Source organism: Orcinus orca, chromosome 13 (assembly GCF_937001465.1).
Source record: "Orcinus orca chromosome 13, mOrcOrc1.1, whole genome shotgun sequence".
In the NCBI taxonomy this organism is placed as follows: Eukaryota; Metazoa; Chordata; class Mammalia; order Artiodactyla; family Delphinidae; genus Orcinus; species Orcinus orca.
Genome location: NC_064571.1, coordinates 90718869 through 90737564, shown reverse-complemented (window position 1 = coordinate 90737564; position 18696 = coordinate 90718869). Strand labels below are relative to the sequence as shown.

At 51.7% G+C, this 18696-nt stretch overlaps 1 protein-coding gene across 1 annotated transcript in view; it reads left to right on the top strand.

Moving 5' to 3' along the window:
* SNTG2 (syntrophin gamma 2) overlaps positions 1 to 18696 on the top strand; it is a 200766-nt gene that overhangs the window by 169914 nt on the left and 12156 nt on the right. Inside the window, exons 13-15 of the mRNA XM_049695901.1 lie at positions 508 to 579; positions 6528 to 6734; positions 16458 to 16550. Of these exons, the coding sequence (XP_049551858.1) occupies positions 508 to 579; positions 6528 to 6734; positions 16458 to 16550 (372 nt within the window). The remainder of the gene's footprint in view (positions 1 to 507; positions 580 to 6527; positions 6735 to 16457; positions 16551 to 18696) is intronic.

The window sequence follows — 18696 nt, the reverse complement described above, 5'->3', positions numbered from 1 at the left end:
TAAATTAATGCAAAAGACATCCAAAATGAATTCCTAAAATTATGCCCAATTGTGTGTAATAGATAAGTTCTGCCGTTACTGGGTTCTTGTATCAATAATGTATCTAAACATCTTCATGCTTCACGCCAACAGCGGCGACGTGCAATTACTCAGCAAAACTTGCTGTGGCATATAGTTTAGTTTTTCAACTGTCCTGCTCCTGGTTTAGAATTTAATGAAGGTAAAGACACATTGACTAGCTCCATTGTTGTAAATGTTTAAATTCTCATACTAAAAATAGTATGTGTCTTTGCATGTATACTTTACATTTTTTTTCCAGTTTTATCGAGGTACGATTGACAAAAATGGAATATATTTAAAGTGTACAGTGTGATGATTTGATATCCATGTACATTGTTAAGTGGTTCCCACAATCAAGTTAGTTAGCACCTCCATCACCTCACACAGTTTCCCTTATTTGGGGTGAGAGCACATAGGATTCATGTGTCTGTTTTATATTTCTTGCAGGTGAGCACGTTAGACTGGGTCCGAGCGGAAAAAACCTATAACCTCTGTGAGGTACTATTTAAAGTTCACAAGGTAAGTTTCCTTTGCACATTTCATATTGACAAGATGATCTTTGGGCTTAAAGAGTGAGAGAAATATTTGTTTCCCACTGTCTGTTGAAATAGTAAGATAACATGAACATCTAGCTTCATCCCACAATCATTCATCAGAATTCCACAAAAGAGTATCATAGAGGAACTTTTAAGTCCTTATTCTTTTTTTTATGTAGGTGCCTTATTATTTCATTCTGGCCTTTTTATATTTTCAACTAGTTTATATGGCTTTCCAGACATCTGAGATGTTCATTTGGTACTGAGATGTCCTCATAGGACCATCATATTTTATATGTGTTCTTCATTAATAAACTATCGAGCCTCTTCTGTTTTCATGCAGCATATCTTTTCAGAAAAATTGAAAAAAAATTTTTGTAAGGTCGGATCTTAACAAACGGCACCGCGAAACAGAGGAAAGCTTCAAGTGAGCTTTATTAGGGAGCGCTCCCGGGCGAGGTGCACTGGTCCGCGAGAAAGGGGCCAGAGAAGTCGCGCCCAGTACTGGATGAGGGGGATTTCTATTGAGGTAAAAGCAGAAGGCGGCTTGCAAGGGGAGGGGGTGGTTTGCTATACAGGGTAATTCCTTATTTGGTGAGGATACAGCAGGGCCAGGTGTTGGTTGGTCTGTTGTGCGGGCGTAAGCCCATTTTCCCTTCCCGTCAGCCCCATTGTTTTCTGGGCAGGAAGTTAGAGTCTCTTGTTGATTCCCAGAACAGGTGAGGTTGTTATGTCCCAATGCCTCTCCTACCTCATACTGGTCGATGTTTTCTCTTACCCCCTGGGCCTCCTTTCACCCAGGCCAATGGGCCTTACAATTTTAATCAATAAACATGAAATCATGAAATTAGCCAGGAGGATGGCTGCAGCAAAAGTATTAAACTCAATGCAGGGTAAATAATAATCATAATAAATGTATAGCATTCAACATTTTAAAAAAGGAGATTGAATTCTGTGTCTTGTTGGGAGTCTTTAAACAGTGATCTTACAAAATCTCCCCTTTTCTCAGGTGCCTTTAGTTGTCGATGTTGGTCATTTTGCACGTATGAATTTTAAATTATCTGTAATATTTACTTCAGTTTTCAAAAATTGAAATAAATGTATGATTATTGTAAGAACTAGCACTTTAGTATAGAATTTTTTTAATGATTTGTTTTCATAATCACCATTTCAAAGTATAGTCATTAATATTTAGTCCAGAAATCAAATTTTGTAGTTGTGGTGGTGTTTTTCTATGACACTTCCTCCTCTCCCCAAATTCCTTTTTCCAGTTCTTAAAATTATGTGTCTGTATTTCACACTCACCATGAAAGGGATGAGAAAATTGAATCAATCAGACTTGATTGCAATCGTGACCTAAATCATAAACAGCCTCCACACAGTGAATCATAAAAACACTGCTCAGCAGTGAGGCTCCTCCTGCATAAATATTCCCTCTCAACGTGAGAATATTCCGTTTGCATTTTTCAGTGGAACCAAATTTACTCAAATGTTTGGCAAAGGATCTTGAGAATAATACCTTATCTTTGCTGAGTGAGCCTCCTGGAGCCCTGCTAAGTGCTCCATCTACATCCTGAGTTAATCCTGTCCCCAACTGCGGACTTAATCCTTGTCATCTCCATCTGACAGGCAAGACCCAGAAGCACAGAGGGGGAGTAAGTTCCAGAAGCCTCACTGGAGGCAGGTGGGGTCCAGGTTCCCTCGGCCTGAAGCTCGGCTGAATCCGACTCTATTTTTTTATATGTGCACTATTCTTCTTTCCCTCTGCAGATGGAAGCATGCGCACTGTTCCACACGTCACTTTTTGCCCTACAGTTTATCTTGTGGCTCTTTCTTCAATATACACAAAGAGATGATCCCACTTTAAAACCGCTACCTAGTGTTCAATTCCATGAATGTATCGTATTTCATTTTACCAAGCCCTTATCAAGGGATATTTAATTTGTGCCCATTTGTTTGCAATTACAAACAATGTAATAACTCATTTCACACGTGTGCAAGTGTATCACCAGGAAAAATTTAGAGCGGTGGAATTTCTAGGTCAAAGGATGTGGACTGTTTACATTTTGATAACCAACAAGGACCTACTGTAGAGCACAGGGAACTCTGCTCAATACTCTGTAACAACCTAAGTGGGAAAAGAATTTGAAAAAGAATAGATACATGTATATGTGTAACTGAATCTCTGTGCTGTACACCTGAAACTAACACAGCATTGTTAATCAGCTATACTCCAATACAAAATAAAAATTTTTTAAAAGTGAAAAAGAAATGCAAGTGGAAACCGTGAAATAATATGTTTGCCAATTAGGCTGTCAAAGATGAAAAGGTTGGTGACAATGCGAGGAAGGGCCTATCAAAATGTAAACAGTCCACGACCTTTGACCTGAAATGCCACCTCTCTAAATCCTGTTCTGCCTCACCTGTCAGAAGCGCTGGCCTCGCGGGAAGCTCTCTGGAGTGTCCTCCTGTGACCTGTTCTCCAGCCACCTCTCAAGTGCAGCCTTGTGAATAAGGAGAATACAATTCTCCTCAAGTCCTGTCAGAGAAAACCTGGACCCATCAAAGTTAAACAGACAAGGAAGACATTGCTGGGGGCAGAGACCGACCTCAACTCCACTGAAACAAAGGGCAGGGGTCCCCGAGCTGGGTGAGGGGCGAGTGTGGCCCAGGTGGGCCCCTCCCAAAGGAAGAGGAGCCTCTCTCCCGTCTTCGTGGAGGGAAGTGTCTGTGCAGCCTGGCCTGGGTCCCGCGGAGGGGGGCTCCCGCCCGCAGAGATGGGAAGACGGGCCCCATTCCTGGGCATTCGCGCCCCAGGGGCGTGGATAGCACCCAGGCTCGCCCTGTAGAACCAGCGGAGGCTTTAAAAAGGTCTGCACTTCCAGGGGGCAGAGAGAGGTTTAGAGGGATGGGTTTCCTACCATAAATGCTCCGGGGACGGCAGGGGGCGCCCAGAGTCAGGAAGGGGCCTTTGCCACTGGTCAGGCCGCGGGAAGTGATTTGGGGGGTGCCACAGCAGCTCAGGGACCTTTAATTTTGTAATCGCTCCCGATTTTCAGTCTTAACAACACATTGCAGTGCATAAGAACTGAGCTCCTGCTTCCAAAAGAAGCTACAGAAAATACCCGGGGAAATGAGCTGTGTATCGATCAGTGATTTCACTCACGTCGCAGCATTTATAGCGCGTTATCTTTTGTGAGGCTCAACAGTTTGAGGTGCAGAAAGTAATCACATCTATGAAATCCTTCAGTGTCCTTTCTTGGATTTCTCAGGTGGTTCAAACGTTATTTTTAACTCTTCTGTTTGTTCTTGCGCGTAGAGCTGAGGTTTGTCCATTCAAATGAAGACTCGCAGACACTTCACTGCTCAATCAAATGAGCTCACTCCTCAGAACTGACTCAAAACAAGGAATTTGCAAGAGTCAGATAGCTGTGAGCATGGCAATATTTAATGATATTCTTAAGTAGTGAACATTAGGAGAATTGTCAGATGACCACTGAGAAATAAAGTCCTAATAGGGTCGTATATGTCAAGTCCTCCATTAAAATCACATTACACATTTATAGAATGATGTGTACAAAGAGACATTGCATGGAGGAAATATAAAAACAAATTAGATGACAAAAGATAGATCATAATAGAATGATCTGTCTTTTAAGTTTCCTGTATTGTTGCTCTAATCGTCTCAAATAAATAGAAGCAGGAAAAAATCCAGGTAATTTTCTAAAATAGTCTTTGCATTTTGTTGTCTGAAAAGTGAACCCAGGATGGTTTCTGTCTTCTCACAGTCTGGGGCAGGGGGGCCACATCAGGAGCGGGTAGCTGGAAACCTGATGCTGGACTGTGTAGTCGCTGACTTTGTCGGGAGACAGTTCGCTATACGTTAGATGTGAAAGTTCAGTCTACGCCACGACTCCGCACTGCCTGTGGACGGTGGGCTCCGTGTAAACAGAAACCAGCCACATGGGCGAGGATGCAGGTGCTACGCGCTTCATCCGTGCTTCCTTTAAACCCATGACAACCATTCTCTTACACCCCATTTTATGGTTCAGGTATTTAGGCTTAGAGAGAAGTGAAAAGCTCAGGGTAACAGCTGATAATTGGCCAGGAAGGTCCCAAGCGTTGTCTGTCTGACTCCAAAGCCTGTTTTTCTCCTATAGCAGCGCACAGCCCCCCACCTACACCAGTACAGGAAAGAACATAGCCATACCATCGACGGTGCCACCCGCACAAACACTTGCTAAGAGTCCTTCTTTGGTGGTCAGTCCTGACACTCAAGGTCAGTAGTTATGGACGGAGTTCCTGAGAAGTCAGGCCAGTGACTCACATCTTGCTCTTCTCGACTTAGGACCTGATATCCTATTTCCTGAAGGGTTTCTGTGCATATGCCAGGCTGAGGCCAAGGATCTGGCGGCCCCAAAATCCAGGTGCAGCCTCTGTACCGTGTTCATTTAGGATCAGGACAGCTGCACCAGCACACACCACACCCGTGCGCACACACGCACGCACACGCACCCTCACGTCGCACACCACAAGGCAGCAAGTGCCTGAGTGACGCGTGAGGACAGGTCCCTGGGCGGCGGAAGCGGGGACAGCGCGGATCGGGGCCTGCAGAGCCGCCGCGAGGCCCTGAGAAGGCAGGGGGCACCCAGAGCCCGTGCGCCCATCTCCACCCCCGTCAGCAGCCACTGCTCTCACAAGCCTGGGCCCAGTAGGCAGAAGTGTATTTCACATAAAACCAGCCCAGCCCACAGGTGGGGCACGGGGATTCTGGGAATGAACTCTGGCCACCAGTGTGAGTCGTGGGTGTGGCCTGGCGGGACAGCCCGCGTGGATCTGAATAGCTCGGAGTCGGGGGGTGAAGGCTTGGCCTGTGGGCAGCCTCTGTTCCTGCTGCCACCGGGCTGTGGCTCACATCATGTCCCCTCAGCTGCTCAGCAGCCCTGGCAGGATGTCCACCTGCTTCCCCGTCCCCGGGGAGGCCGTGCGGGCAGAGGCCACCCTAGTGCAGGGCCTGGCGCGGACTCTTCAGGGTGTCTGTGCAGTGGGTGGGTGAGCGGGAGACGAAGACAGACGTGAATCTCCAGGGGACAGAGACACACGCACACAGAGACAGAGAGACACGGAGGAAGGGAAGAGCAGGCTCCGGCCTGAGACGCGGACTCGTTTGAGGCCCCAGGCCCCATCTCTCCTGATCCCTGAGTGAAGCCCGACACAGCTGCTCCTTGGGTGGGTGCGTTCATGTCTCAGGCGAGGCTGTGGCGGAGACCCCCCGCCCCGAGGTTCAGAGCTGCCGGGACATCCGCCCGCTATGTCTGTGACCCACGGACGCGCTGGGGCTGACTCACGTCTTCTGCTTAAATGTTTAATCAGGAACTGAATAACGGCTCTTTTTTCTTGTTTCAACCTTTGCTTTTGAAACTATTTCTAAAACACGTCTTCTGTGTGGCCAGGACCTCTGGGCTCACGTAGTTAGGTCTCGGTGGCCCAGTGCCCCTGGGGGACCCCAGGTGCTCCGCACATGGCTGAGGGGTGGGGACCCTTCAGGGACCCCGGCAGAGCGGAGAGAGTCGTGCGGTCTCGCTCTCTTCAGTGTTTGCTGATTTTGTGCTCAAGTTAAGCACAAACGTCTCGTGACTTTTTTATCTTTAAAGCTAAGCATAGAAGCAGAAGTTGTGGCCACTGATGGTTTAGGTGCAAGATGCTTGCAGAGCATTGGCAGGTGGACATAACTGACTCCCAGATATTGACTTACAGGCCCGTCTCCACGGCAGCGACGTCAGGGGACGCCGCTCCTGAATCCAGGCGCGTGGCCAGGAGGTCGCCTGGTGGAGTGCGGCCCCAGCCCCCAGCCTGGAAGAGGCCCCTCTGTCCCGGGCGGTCACCCGGGGGGCATCCCCTCTAACCTGCGTGCCCCCCTCTCTGTTTCAGTTCTGGCTTCCGGATGACTGCTGGGCCCAAACCAGCCTCTGCCTGGGTCTTCAGGACCCCACCTGCGGGGAGCACAGGCCCTTCTGCTTCAGCGTCCTCGTCGGCCACGGCAGGAGCCACGTGTTCAGCGTGGAGCTGGGGAGCGAGCTCGCAGCGTGGGAGCTGTCCTTCCAGAGGGCCACCTTCCTGGACGTGCAGAGGACGGGGGTGAGCGACTCGCTGTCGTCTCTGGTTAAACCTGCTTGGGCACCGGAGACGTAAATTAGAGCAGCTGTAGCGAGCATTCCAGAAATCAGGCGTCGTCAGGAGCTGGGTGCTTCTCGCCGGGGTCCCTACGTCAAGTGCGCCCAGCAGACGAAGAGGGTGAAATTAGGGGAAAGCAGGCAGAGCTTTCGTCTCGGTTGCGTCAGCCTCTCTACTCACTGTGAGGGAAGGGCCTCCTGCGCCGTTAAGGGAAACGCCCTCAGCCAGCGGCGCAGTCAGGCCCCTGGTGTTTGCTCGCCAGCCGTGTTTACTGTGATTCACCGGGACCTGTGTCGTAGTTTAAGGCACTCAATGGCCCTTCCTCTCAAACTTAATGATCCAACAGGAACATAAAACAGCTCATGTGACTGGGTCGCTTCTCCCTTTTCAGGACAGCAAATAAATCTCTCCCAGATCGGGGTGTGTAGGGACTAAATGGATGAGGTAGTGTGGGTCGTGATCCGCGTTGTTGGAAGTAGCAGCTGCCCTTCATGGGGGAATTCGCATGGCTAGAAGTGAGAAAACAGATGCAGCATCGTGGGGTGGGTTTAACTCCACACGGAAGTTCTGGGTTCCTTCTCCCTCCTGGCCTGGCGTCAGTCGCTCTGGGCGAGGACTTGGGAGCGGCTCCTTCACTTATCAGCACTGCTTTGAATGTGAAAAGATTCTGTGCCATCGTTTATCTCTCGTTCGGGATGTAAAAATGTACGGAGTCCCCTGATGCTCAGGGCTAGGAGGGAGCAGGGAGCGTCCCTTCAACTGTGTGATGTTCTCTGAAATCTGTGGTCCACATGGTGGGTCCCACGCAGACGTTCACGGAAACCAAGCCTGGTCCCTTCTGGGGCCCCGAGATACCCTTGCTCACTTGTAGTTGTCTCTGATGATGTGAACATCTTCCCAGGGAATCTGTCATTCATTTATTGCTCATGAACTTACAACTCTTTCAGTTGGAAACACTGTGGATGTAAGAAAGTGCAACTGTGTGCTTTTGAAGTCAGAACTCCGGCCAGTCTGTTGAGGAAGCCGGGCTTCAAGGTGGGCTAAGTGGCATCTGTGCGGTAGAGGTTTTAAAATTATAATCCTCCCAGATTCTACCAAACAAGAGAATCCAGCTTCTGTATCTGCAGAATCTCGTTGCGCATAACTCACTGTGGCTCTCCCTGGTTTTACAGCACAGCCCTCTCTGGAACGTCTTTCCAGCCCGGGTGTCTTTAGTTCCTGCTCCTGGAGTGTTTTCCCCCTTCACAGCCAGCCCTGTCAGCAGAGCACCCCTGCATTTCCTGGTGTTGCCTCTACTTTTGTCCATTAAAGTGAGTTGAGCCCCCTTTGCTCATCCCTTTACCACAAAGAACTTGCACCTCCACTTTCCAAGTTATGTTTAAAATATAATCAAGATGCTCAAAATGCAGACGTTAAGGCAAACGTGGCCGTAGTAGGTCAGCGGCTGAGCTGAAAGGAGCACCGGGGCTGGGGCTTCAGATCCTCTGATGCCGGGGAAGCTGCTGCCCAGAGGGCAGCCCGTCCTCCAGGCCTCGCAGATGCCCCCGAGCCCCGCCGCAGCCAGGAGGACGGCAGACGGTCTGTGCCCTCCCCCGCGCTGATGGCCTGAACCCAGGTCTTCCCGAGCACTCGAGATCAGGCTGTGCGTCAGGGCTCTACCACCCCGTCCTCCTGTCTGCCTGAGCTCCCCGGACCTCCACTCTGGCCTGGGGGTGCCGCCCGGCTGTCCTTCGGCCAGAAGCACGAACTCACAGCAGGGGGACCGTCCCAGGCTCCTGTGTGTCTCCTGTCCACCCCCAGATCCTAACCTAACTTGTCAGTGGCAGAGAGCGTGCGTCCTCGTGTTCCTGCAGCCCTGCGTCGGTGCAGCCGGGGACAACCCTGCAGGCAGGTCCAGGCGGGCCGCTCGGGCCCACGAAACTGCCTGTGCCCTGGACGGACTGTGGGCCTCGATCCTCGGGGCACACCGACCGCCCCCTGTTGCGCCCCTGACCCTCCCACACTGCAGCACCCACGCGGCTCCTTCTGCATCTGCGGCCCGTCCTCCGTCCACACCCTAGTTTTCCATGCTTTCCTTCTGGATGTAGTGTGACCCCAGGCCTCAAGGACCCTGGTCACCCTTGGGTTCCACCCGTGCAGAACAGGTAGCCGCTGAGCAGCGTTTAGGGATTCGAGTGGGCCGCAGCATCCTTGCCGTTTGGGGATTAAACAGTTAAAGAGCCCGTGTTCCTTCTCCAGCTGTTTGAACACCGACAGAGCCACTGATGAGAAAACATATCTAGACTACTGGAGCTGTGCTCTCCTTGGAAATTTTGTTTGAAAAGCCTAAGCTGAGTAATCTCCACAGTAAATATTTGCAAGTCTCCAGAGCGAATCGCCGACATCTGTGTGACTGTGAGAGGCGCTGTTCTTGGCCCAGATGAGCTCTTCTGAGGATTTCCCAGAAGATGCTGGAGTACGGATTAGGTTACAGCTCAGCAACTCATTTCTCTAAAAACCATCACGGCTTAATTTAATTAAATGAGAACTCAGAGCGCTGCTCGTAACGTTTCTATTTCCGCTCCTGAATTTATTTCGGGGTCAATCTTGTCCTCCAATTAGCATTCCCATCATGGAAGAGCACAGCCAAATTAGCTTTTATTACTTGTTCGCATTTTAAACCTTCCTCTTTCCAGGCTGTAACCATTCTGGTTCTGATGGATGAGGACAGGAAGGGAACACTGACGTGACCTGAAAATGTGGCTGAGAATCACGAGTCCAAGCATTTATCTGGAATCCAAGCTCAATAATGGGGGGATCCTGTCCTAGTTTTTCACTATAAACCCAAAGTCTCCAACATATGATATCACGGATCAGCTGCCTCCCAAAAACTTATAAAACATCTAAAACTAGGGTACGTTTCTTGACATCTACTGCCTTCTGGCATAAGACTGCAAACTACTTTCTTTTAAAGTTTATGTTTGTATCCCTAGAAAAAGAACTCCATGTAATCGTGAGTAAGACAAGACTAACCTGGGTTTATCTTTTAAGATTTCACTTAGAGCTAAGTTTTCAGAAAACAAGTAGAACATTAAAGGCACTGCCAACAAAATCACCAATTCCAAATACTGCATCCATACATTGTCTTATAAAATAAACATTTCTGTTTTTGATGGATACATTCAGCTTTATTTGTAAGTCACACAACTCAACACTTACTAAACATTCGCTGTGAGATGTTCATCTATATATATATATACATAAGCACTAGCATTGAGAAATACCCGGTCCTTTGGCATCCACACCTATACATGTGTCTCTGAGTCCCTCCCCTCCCAGAACTGCTCTGTCACTGATCTCTTGGCCTCAACTCAGCTGTGTGAATAACCTGTGTTCCCACGTCCTTCAGGCAGTGTCCATCATCTGCTGCTATTGCCTAAGCTGCTTTGCTATCCCCAATGCTCTCTCTCTCTCCTCCTCTCTCTCCCCGCCCCCCGATACATAGATAGATGATAGATGGCATATAGACAGACAGACAGACAGACAGATCTGGTAATGTGTCGCTCAAGGCTAGTATTTTCTTCTTGTTTGTCTGTTTCATCTGTCCATTGGTGTAAGTGGGGTGTTCAAGTCCCCACTATTATTGTGTTGCTGTCAATTTCTCCCTTTATGGCTGTTAATATTTGCCTTATATATCGAGGTGCTCCTGTGTTGGGTGCCTGAATATTTACAATTGTTAGATCTTCTTGGATTGATCCCTTGATCACTATGTAGTGTCCATCTTTGTCTCTTACAACAGTCTTATTTTAAAGTCTATTTTGTCTGATATGAGCATGGCTACCACAGCTTTCTTTTCATTTTCATTTGCATGGAATGTCTTTTTCCATCCCCTCACTTTCAATCTGTGTGTGTCCTTAGGTCTGAAGTGAGTCTCTTGCAGGCAGCATGGACATGCGTCTTGTTTTTGTATCCATTCAGCCACTCTGTGTCTTTAGATTAGAACATTTATTCCATTTACATTTAAAGTAATTATTGATGGGTATGTACTTATTGACCGTTTGTTAATTATTTTTCTGGTTGTTTTGTAGTTCTCTTTTGTCCCTTTCTCCTTTTGCTCTTCGTTTGTGGTATGATGACTTGTCTTTAGTGTTATGTTTTGATTCCCTTCTCTTTTTTGTGTGTGTTTCTGAAGATTTTGGGTTTTGGTTACCATGAAGTTTATGTATATATCAACATATATATGTGTGTGTGTGTGTGTGTGTGTCTGTGTGTCTGTGTGTCTGTGTGTGAGTGTGTCTGTGTGTGAGAGTATGTGAGAGTGTGTGTGTGTGTATGAATGTGTTGTCAGTGCGTGTTGTGTAGTATGTGTGTCGTGTGAGAGACTGTGTGTGTTGTGTGTGTTGTGAGAATGTGTTTGTGTGTGTGTCTGTGTGCATATGTGTGTGTTGTGTAGTGTGCATTGTGAGAGTGTGTGTCTGTGTGTGTGTGAGTGCGTGTGTGTTGTGTAGTGTGTTGTGTGTGTGTCTGTGTGTGTATTGTGTAGTGTGTGTTGAGTGTGTCTGTGAGTGCGTGTGTGTGTGTGAGTGTGTGGTTTTGTGCGTGTGTTATTTTAAACTGATGATCTCTTAAGTTGAATGCATTCTATCCACCTGCACTTTCACTCCCTCCTGCTATGTTTAAGGTTTTTGACGTCGTATTTTACATTCTTTTGTTTCGTGTATCCCTTAAGTACCTACTGTTGATATAGATGCTTTTACTACCTTTTAAAAATCTTCCTACTGGCTTTATAATAGTTGATCTACTATCTTTACTGTATGCTGGCCTTTACCAGGGAGAGTTTTCCTTTCATAATTTTCATGTTTCTGGTTGTGGTCTTTTCTTCTCCACTTAGTGAAATCCCTTTAACATGTCTTGTTAAGTGGTTTGGTGGTGCTGAACCCTTTTAGTTTTTGCTTGTCTGTAAAGCTTTTGATTTCTCCATCAAAGCTGAACGAGTGCCTTGCTGGATAGAATGTTCTTGGTCGTAGGTGTTTCCCTTTCGTCATTTTAAATATGTCCTGCCACTCCCTTCTGGCCTGCGGAGTTTCTGGGGGTTCTCTTCTATGTTATTTGTTGCTTTTCTCTCACTGCTCTTAATACTCCCTAACTTTAATTTTTGCCATTTTAATTACAGTGTGTTTGGCGTGGTCCTCTTTGGGTTGATCCTGTTTGAGACTCTGTGCTTCCTGGACTTGGGATGCCTGTTTCCCTTCCCAGGTTAGGGAAGTTTTCAGCTGTTATTTCTCCAGTTACGTTCTGAGCCCTTTTCTCTCTCTCTTCTCCCCTGAGACCCTTATCATCTGAATGTTAATATGCTTGAGGCTGTCCCAGATGTTGTCTTAAACTGTCCTCATTTTTTAAGGTTCTTTTTTCTGTTCAGCTCGGGTGATTTCCACTGTTCCGTCTTGCAGTTCACTGATGTGTTCCTCTGTATCCTTTAGTCTACTGCTGATTCCTTCTAGTGTGTTTTCTGTTTGCTTTAGTATTCTGCAGCTCTGTTTGGTTCTTCTGTATATATTTTCTAACTCTTTGTTAAACTCCTCACTATGTTCGTTCTCCTCCCGAGTTCTTTCAGCATCTTTGTGATCATTACCTTGAACTCTTCATCAGGTAGATCGCTTAGCTCCACTTTGCTTAGTTCTTCTTCTTGGGTTTATCTTATTCCTTCTTTGGAACATCTTCCTTTGCTGCCTCACTGTCCCTACTTCTCTGTGTTTACTTGTGTGTATCAGGTGGGTCAGTTACTTTTCCCAGTCTTGGAGACGTGGCCTTATGTAGGAGACGTCCTGAGGGTTCTAGCAGCACACTCCCCTCTGGTCATCAGAGCTGTATGCTCTAGTGGTACCTCCGCGTGAGGGGTGTTTGGCTGACTGCCTGGGCATGGTCACAGGCTGGGCTGGTCCCTGGCCCTGTTGGCTGCCACGCCCTGCCTTGTGCAGAGGTTGCTGGAGGCTGATGGTGGGCCTGTGTCCCGATGTAATAGGTGTAGGGCCTGGAGGTGCCCAGGGCTGGTCCAGGCCTGTTTGTGGCACCAGATCCCTTGGCGGGACCCAGTGCTGGTGCTGGCTTTCTGGTGGGTGGGCCTGGGTCCCCACAGGATTGGCTGCTCAGCCTGGAGGGTCCCAGGACTGGTGCCAACTGGCTGGTGGCTGGAGCTGGGACCTGGCACCAGTAGACTACAGGGAAGACTCCACAATGGCACTCAGCAGCGCCAGCATTCTCGTGGTCGAACGTGCTCCCAAAGAGGCTGAGGCCACCTTCCCCATCCCCAGGTGAGCTCCAGCCTCCCTGGAGACTCGCCAAGCTCAGCAGGTGGGTCTGGCCCAGGCTCCTTTCAGATTAACGGCCCAGGCTCCAGAGGGACGGACGCCACACACAGCAGGTCACTGTGTCTTGGGCCAGCACAGCACCTGCTCACCGAGGATTCTGCTCCCCACTTACCTGGATGACCTCAACTTCCCAGCCTCACTTCCCCAAAGGGTGCAGAGACTTATACGGGGAGAGAGACTCTTTAAAAAGGAAATGTCCTCTTCAGTAAGTTACCCATCGGGCTTCCCTGGTGGCGCAGTGGTTGGGAATCCGCCTGCCAATGCAGGGGATGCGGGTTCATGCCCTGGTCCGGGAAGATCCCACATGCCGCAGAGCGACTGGGCCTGTGAGCCACGGCCGCTGAGCCTGCACGACCGGAGCCTGTGCTCTGCAGCGGGAGAGGCCACAACAGTGAGAGACCAGTGCAAAAATAAAAATAAAAAATAGTTACCCATCTTCCTGCCTCAAGTATTCCTTAGTTTTAACTTTCCCCAAAGGCATTACATAAGGACATGGAAAACGCACCCCCGAAGTGCTGTGACAGGAGGAAACGTCTCCTGAAGTAGAACTTGCAGAAGGCGTGGCCCCTGCCGGGGGTGGAGAGCTCACCCGCAGCTTCTCCCTAGCGAGCACTGCGTTACGGTCTGTTCACCTAGCTTAGAATTTGACCGACGAGCACCCACAGAAGCCTTTGCTCACCCGTCTGGTGCTCACACGTACCAAGCACGGCTATGAGCTACACAGGTACTGATCACCTGATATTCACAAAACCCGAGCATGCTGGGGCCACCGTCACCCCTTTGTTTAGGGGACGAAGTGCAAGCAGCCCACCCGCACGGACTACCTGCCTGTCTTACGGGGCGGCCCCTGATTCCTGAACCCCCTGCGCTGTTCAGCCACCCACTGACCCGCCCGAAGCGCCCTCCCTGGATGCCCTGCCGGCGTGGGAGCCCCGCTCGGAGGGAACGCGCGGCAGGACGCACACCTGCCCGGCCCGGGGTCTGCAGACAGATCACGTTTCTCAGAAAAGCACGGTCTTCGGAGAGTGTCCCTGGTAACAGATCCTCACGTCAGAAGAGGGCTGAGCTCACGGGGGCGGGAGTGAAGGGGACGTGCCCCCGGCCTTCCCGCTCCGAGCCCAAGTGCAGGACACACAAGGCGATGGACACTCGCCCCAGAAGCGGTTCAGAACACGGTCCTCCCGGGGCTCCCGAGACGCAGTTCTCACGTGACACCAGCACCGGGTCCCTGCCCAACGCGGAGCCTCAAGCGGCAGCTCCGGGGAAATCAAAGCCGCCTCTAGCTTCTCCCTCCGCGCCTCCCCTCAGGGCGGTGGCGTGTTCTGATCCACCTTCATGAACAGAAACCTGGGTCCCACCGTTGAAGGTCGTGACTACTCCTGCCCGCTTCCCGCTACGTGTGCCCGTGGGAGAGGAGCCGGGTTGCTGGAGCATCAGTCCTCGCGTCCCGGACGGCGTGCAGCGCTGACGTCACGTGAGCGTGCAGCGTTGAAGTCACGTGAGCGTGCAGAGCTGACGTCACGTGAGCTCTCGTCTTCACGGGGACGCGCACGGCTCGGCGCTGCTGCGTGGCCCCCGTCACTTGCTCTGCCGCCGCCGTCCTGCGAGGACCCCGGTCAGGTTGGGTCGGGGCCTCCCTCCTCCAGGGTGACCTCATGCTTACCTGACCCCATGCGCCAGGCTGGACGAGGCCCCCAGCCCTGCCAGTGCTGTTGGGGGGCCGAGTCAGGAACGCCCCCAGGCTGTCCGTGGGGACCACGTGGCCGATGCCCATCGCTGCCCGGCAGGAAAGGGAGCCCTGCGTCTCCAGAGGCCAAGCGGGGCACCCGGCTACAGGGCGGCTCCCTCCCCTGAGGAAGATGCGTCAGAGAAAGTCGGGCGGAACAGAGGGTTTAGAACAGATTAAGCGTCTCGAAATTCAAAACCAGTCAGGTGTCGATCGACAGTCACTGCTCCTGCCAAGAACCTGGAAGATCTGGAATGAACGGAGACGACCACAGAAGCCAACGTGAAGCCCATAGGAGGTCAGAAGCGTCCACAGGTGCTTTCCAGCAGCCCCGATAACCGCACTTCCAAAACAAGAGCCAACACGTTGAAACAGATGGAGACTGGAAAGTCTCAGCAAAGCGATCAAGGCGGTGAGTTACAGAGCAGACACAGGGAAGCTTCAGGGCGAAAAGCAGGACCGCTGGAGGCAAGGCTCAGGGAGTAAAGGGGCGGACGGGGGATGAAGCCCCCATGTCATCGGAGTCCCCACAGAGGAGACCCAGGGCAGGGCTGAAAAGACACAGTGACTGACACTCCCCAGAGCCAGCAAGTCACAAGCCTGCGGGTTCAGGGAACAGGGCACTGCCACGTCTTCCTGTCCAGACGGATGGTGAGGTTCCCCGCTGAGTGGAGCGTTTTACCTGCAGGTTAACCTCAGGGTTGTAACTACTGTGCTCCCGGGACCTCAGGGTTCACCTTCCTGCAGTCACACCTCATGTTAAGAGCGGTGCCCAGACAGTAGAGCACAGGCCTGTGCGTTTCTGTGCTTTTGCCCAACGTGGCTGGAAGTGTGGACGTGCGCCTGCGGCCTGTGTGCACGTGCGTGTGCTTGTGTGTGCACATGTGTGTATGTGCCTGCGTGTGCCCGCGTCCTCACAGCGCTGGTCCCTGGAAACCAGGTGGCCCGTGGAGTTTGGTTTGGGCCCACAGAAGTTCACGCGACAGCTGAGGCCGCCCTACCTGAACCAGCCCCAGAGGGTGGGATGCTGGCCCCTCACAGCAATCTGCCACCTGTGAGGGGTCCTCGGTCCTTGGTTTGGGTTTTGGTGACGTCGCTGCTGCCGTTTTTTCTGTCCTTTGTTCTCGTTTTACAACAAACTCCTCTCGGACGGTTTCCCAAGAACAGCCGGGTCTAGGTTCTCCTGGACACACTTCCAGCCTGACCTGTCCCGAGGCAATTTGTAGGAGCAAAACAATACCCCCCATTTGTGCAACAGGGATGGTCCTTCTGGAATGAGTCCCAACAGGGATTTACTGATCTGGGATGTGTTTCAAAGAGGCTTCAGCGAATGGAACTCTGTGTCCTCTGCTGGTTTATTTCTAGTTAGAGTGACGCCCATGCAGGTGGTCCAACTTCTACAATTTGCTGACAGACCAAAAGCTAGGGACGCTGCCCGTGTGAGCCGTGTCCCAGGTTTCGTGTGACCGCGGGCCTCCAGGTTCCCTCCAGGTGGTTGACACGTTAACACCTTTAAAAAAATAGGTTTTGACGGGGGGAAGTATTGTAACTACCCGATTAATGTTAAACCTCATCATTGAAGAATGTTTGCTCACAGTTAATACTTTGTTCTAGTCCAAAACGTACATGTGCAGCTGGCAAGGAGACGCTCTGTGCTTCACGGTGGACTTCGCTCTGGGATTCACCTGCTTTGACAGCAAGACAAAGGTAAGGGCCAAGCATCTGGGGGTCGGCGCCCATCAGCGGTGCGTTTTGTTACATTTCAGGGCCATTAACACCTGTGTGCGTCTCAGCCATCACCAGCCCCGACAGTCTCGTGTCCTGTGCAAGTTATCCTTCGTGGTGGACCTTCTCTCTGAAAGCTCAGGGTCCCAGGATCTCACAAGCCCCAGAGCCGGGCAGGGCTGACACCACACCACGTGGTGCCTGTGGGAAGGTGCCCAGGGGTCTGGAGTGGGGAGGGGGAGGTCAGCAGGGCTCTCCCGCTCAGGGGGAGGACCCTCCGCACCGACTGAGCCCTTTGGGGAGACCCCTTACCCCTACCGGACCTAACACCTGGGTTGTTAGGTTGGGGGGTCGACACCTTGGTTGGGGGGTCGACGCCCCACACCTGGTGGGGCTGACCAGGTGCTGATTCCACACCTGTGAGCCGTGACAGGATTTCAGTTTCACTGGACATTGAACAACCAGCGTGAGGGATGGGAAATGAGACCCACTCCCATCAGCATCTCGAAGGGGCCTGGGTGTTCACCCAACCACACAAGTGCTGAGAATATTGTTGCAAACATGAAGCCAGTATTTTGTCCTTCGATATTTTTAAAAATCCACTGTCTGCTAATTAGGAGCAGAGGTGAGGGGAGAGCACCGGTGTGATGGGAAGAGGAGTGAGACCTGCCAGGGACACGGAAATGTCGGCTTGGAAGGGAGTTGCTACCAGCATCTAGTGGGGAGGGGAGAGCGATGAGGTCAGACATCCGCAATGCGCGGGGCAGCCCCGCAGAGCGAGCAGGGAACCCCGTTCTGGGCAGGAGTCCACACCCGTCACAGAATTCTGGGCCGGAAACCCACTGTGCTCTTGTCACTTTCCTTCCTCCCAGGAAGATGGTTAGATGTTTCCCCAGTAGGGGTCCACAGACCGTTTATAATGACGAGAGGTCTGCTTGCATAAAACTGGAGTTGAGAAGGCTCTCCTGTCTGCCATCCGACATCAAGGTCACAGAGGAGACCAAGGCTCCCGACCCCGTGCGGGCATCCTCCCACGTACCTGGTCCACCCGCGGTTCCCACCAGCTCGGGCTCCATGACTCGCTGTTCATGCTGTTTGGCCTTTAGCCAGACATGCACGACCTCCTTCCACGTGTCCTCGGAGACAGGGAAGTGACGAAGCACCTCCCCCAGAGAAGGGAGAAGCCCTGAACACAGTTGTTAACCAGCAACTCTGATTTATAACGTCTGTTTCTTGCTTTGTGGTTCAAGGAATCCTGTGTGTCAGGACATCTAAACCGAGACTTTCCAGAGTTCACCTTCAGGGTGCGTTTCTGAAGCCAGTACCCATTCCCCGGCTGCTCCGGGCTCTGTGCAGGCCCGCCTGCTCAGTCCAGGAGCAAAGCCTCCACTCCTTGTCAGCTTTTCCGTGCGCAGGTTGTTCCCAGCCGGCAGGTCTGGTACTTTGGTCACGGTTGGCATAATACCCGGCGCCCAGTGAGCTGGCCGGGGTCACCGTGTCTCCCGCGGGGTCCCCGCTGTGCGGCCTCACTCTGTCGGGGCCACACCGCACCCACCCCCCGGGGCCAGGCCAGGCCGGGGAGGGGTGTGAGTGATTGTGAGAGGTCGGGAGCGAGTGCCTGGCACTCTCCCTACCGGGGACCCCGAGGCCCAGACGCTGATGTTCCCAAGGCGCCCGCAGAAGAGCCCGCTGGCACGGCGCCGAGGACGGGAAGCCGCTTCCCTAAAGGCCCCCTGTCCCTCAGGCCTGCAGCCTGTGCAGCCGGGTTAGGTCTGGCCGCGTCGGAGGGGCTCCCCCGGAGCCGCTGGGGGGGGTCTGGGGAGCCCGTGGGTGGCCTGCGATGCCCGCACCCTCTCTCCTACCTGCCCACTGAGCTTCCCTGCCTCCCTGGCGGCCGCGGGTCTTTCTGTCTTTAGGGCGTCGCCCTGTGCGTGGCCCGCTGTTTCCCGGCGGCGGGCAGGCAGGTGCAGGCCCGGGGCCCTTGGGAGACTCTTCCCAGCCCTGAACCCCGCACGTTTCCCCACTTCGCCCTCACGCTAATCGAATAAGACTTGAAACAGGCACACTGTGTTCTTACCGCTGTGCACGGCCGGGCTGCCGTGTTAAATGTCCCGGTAACCGAACCGCG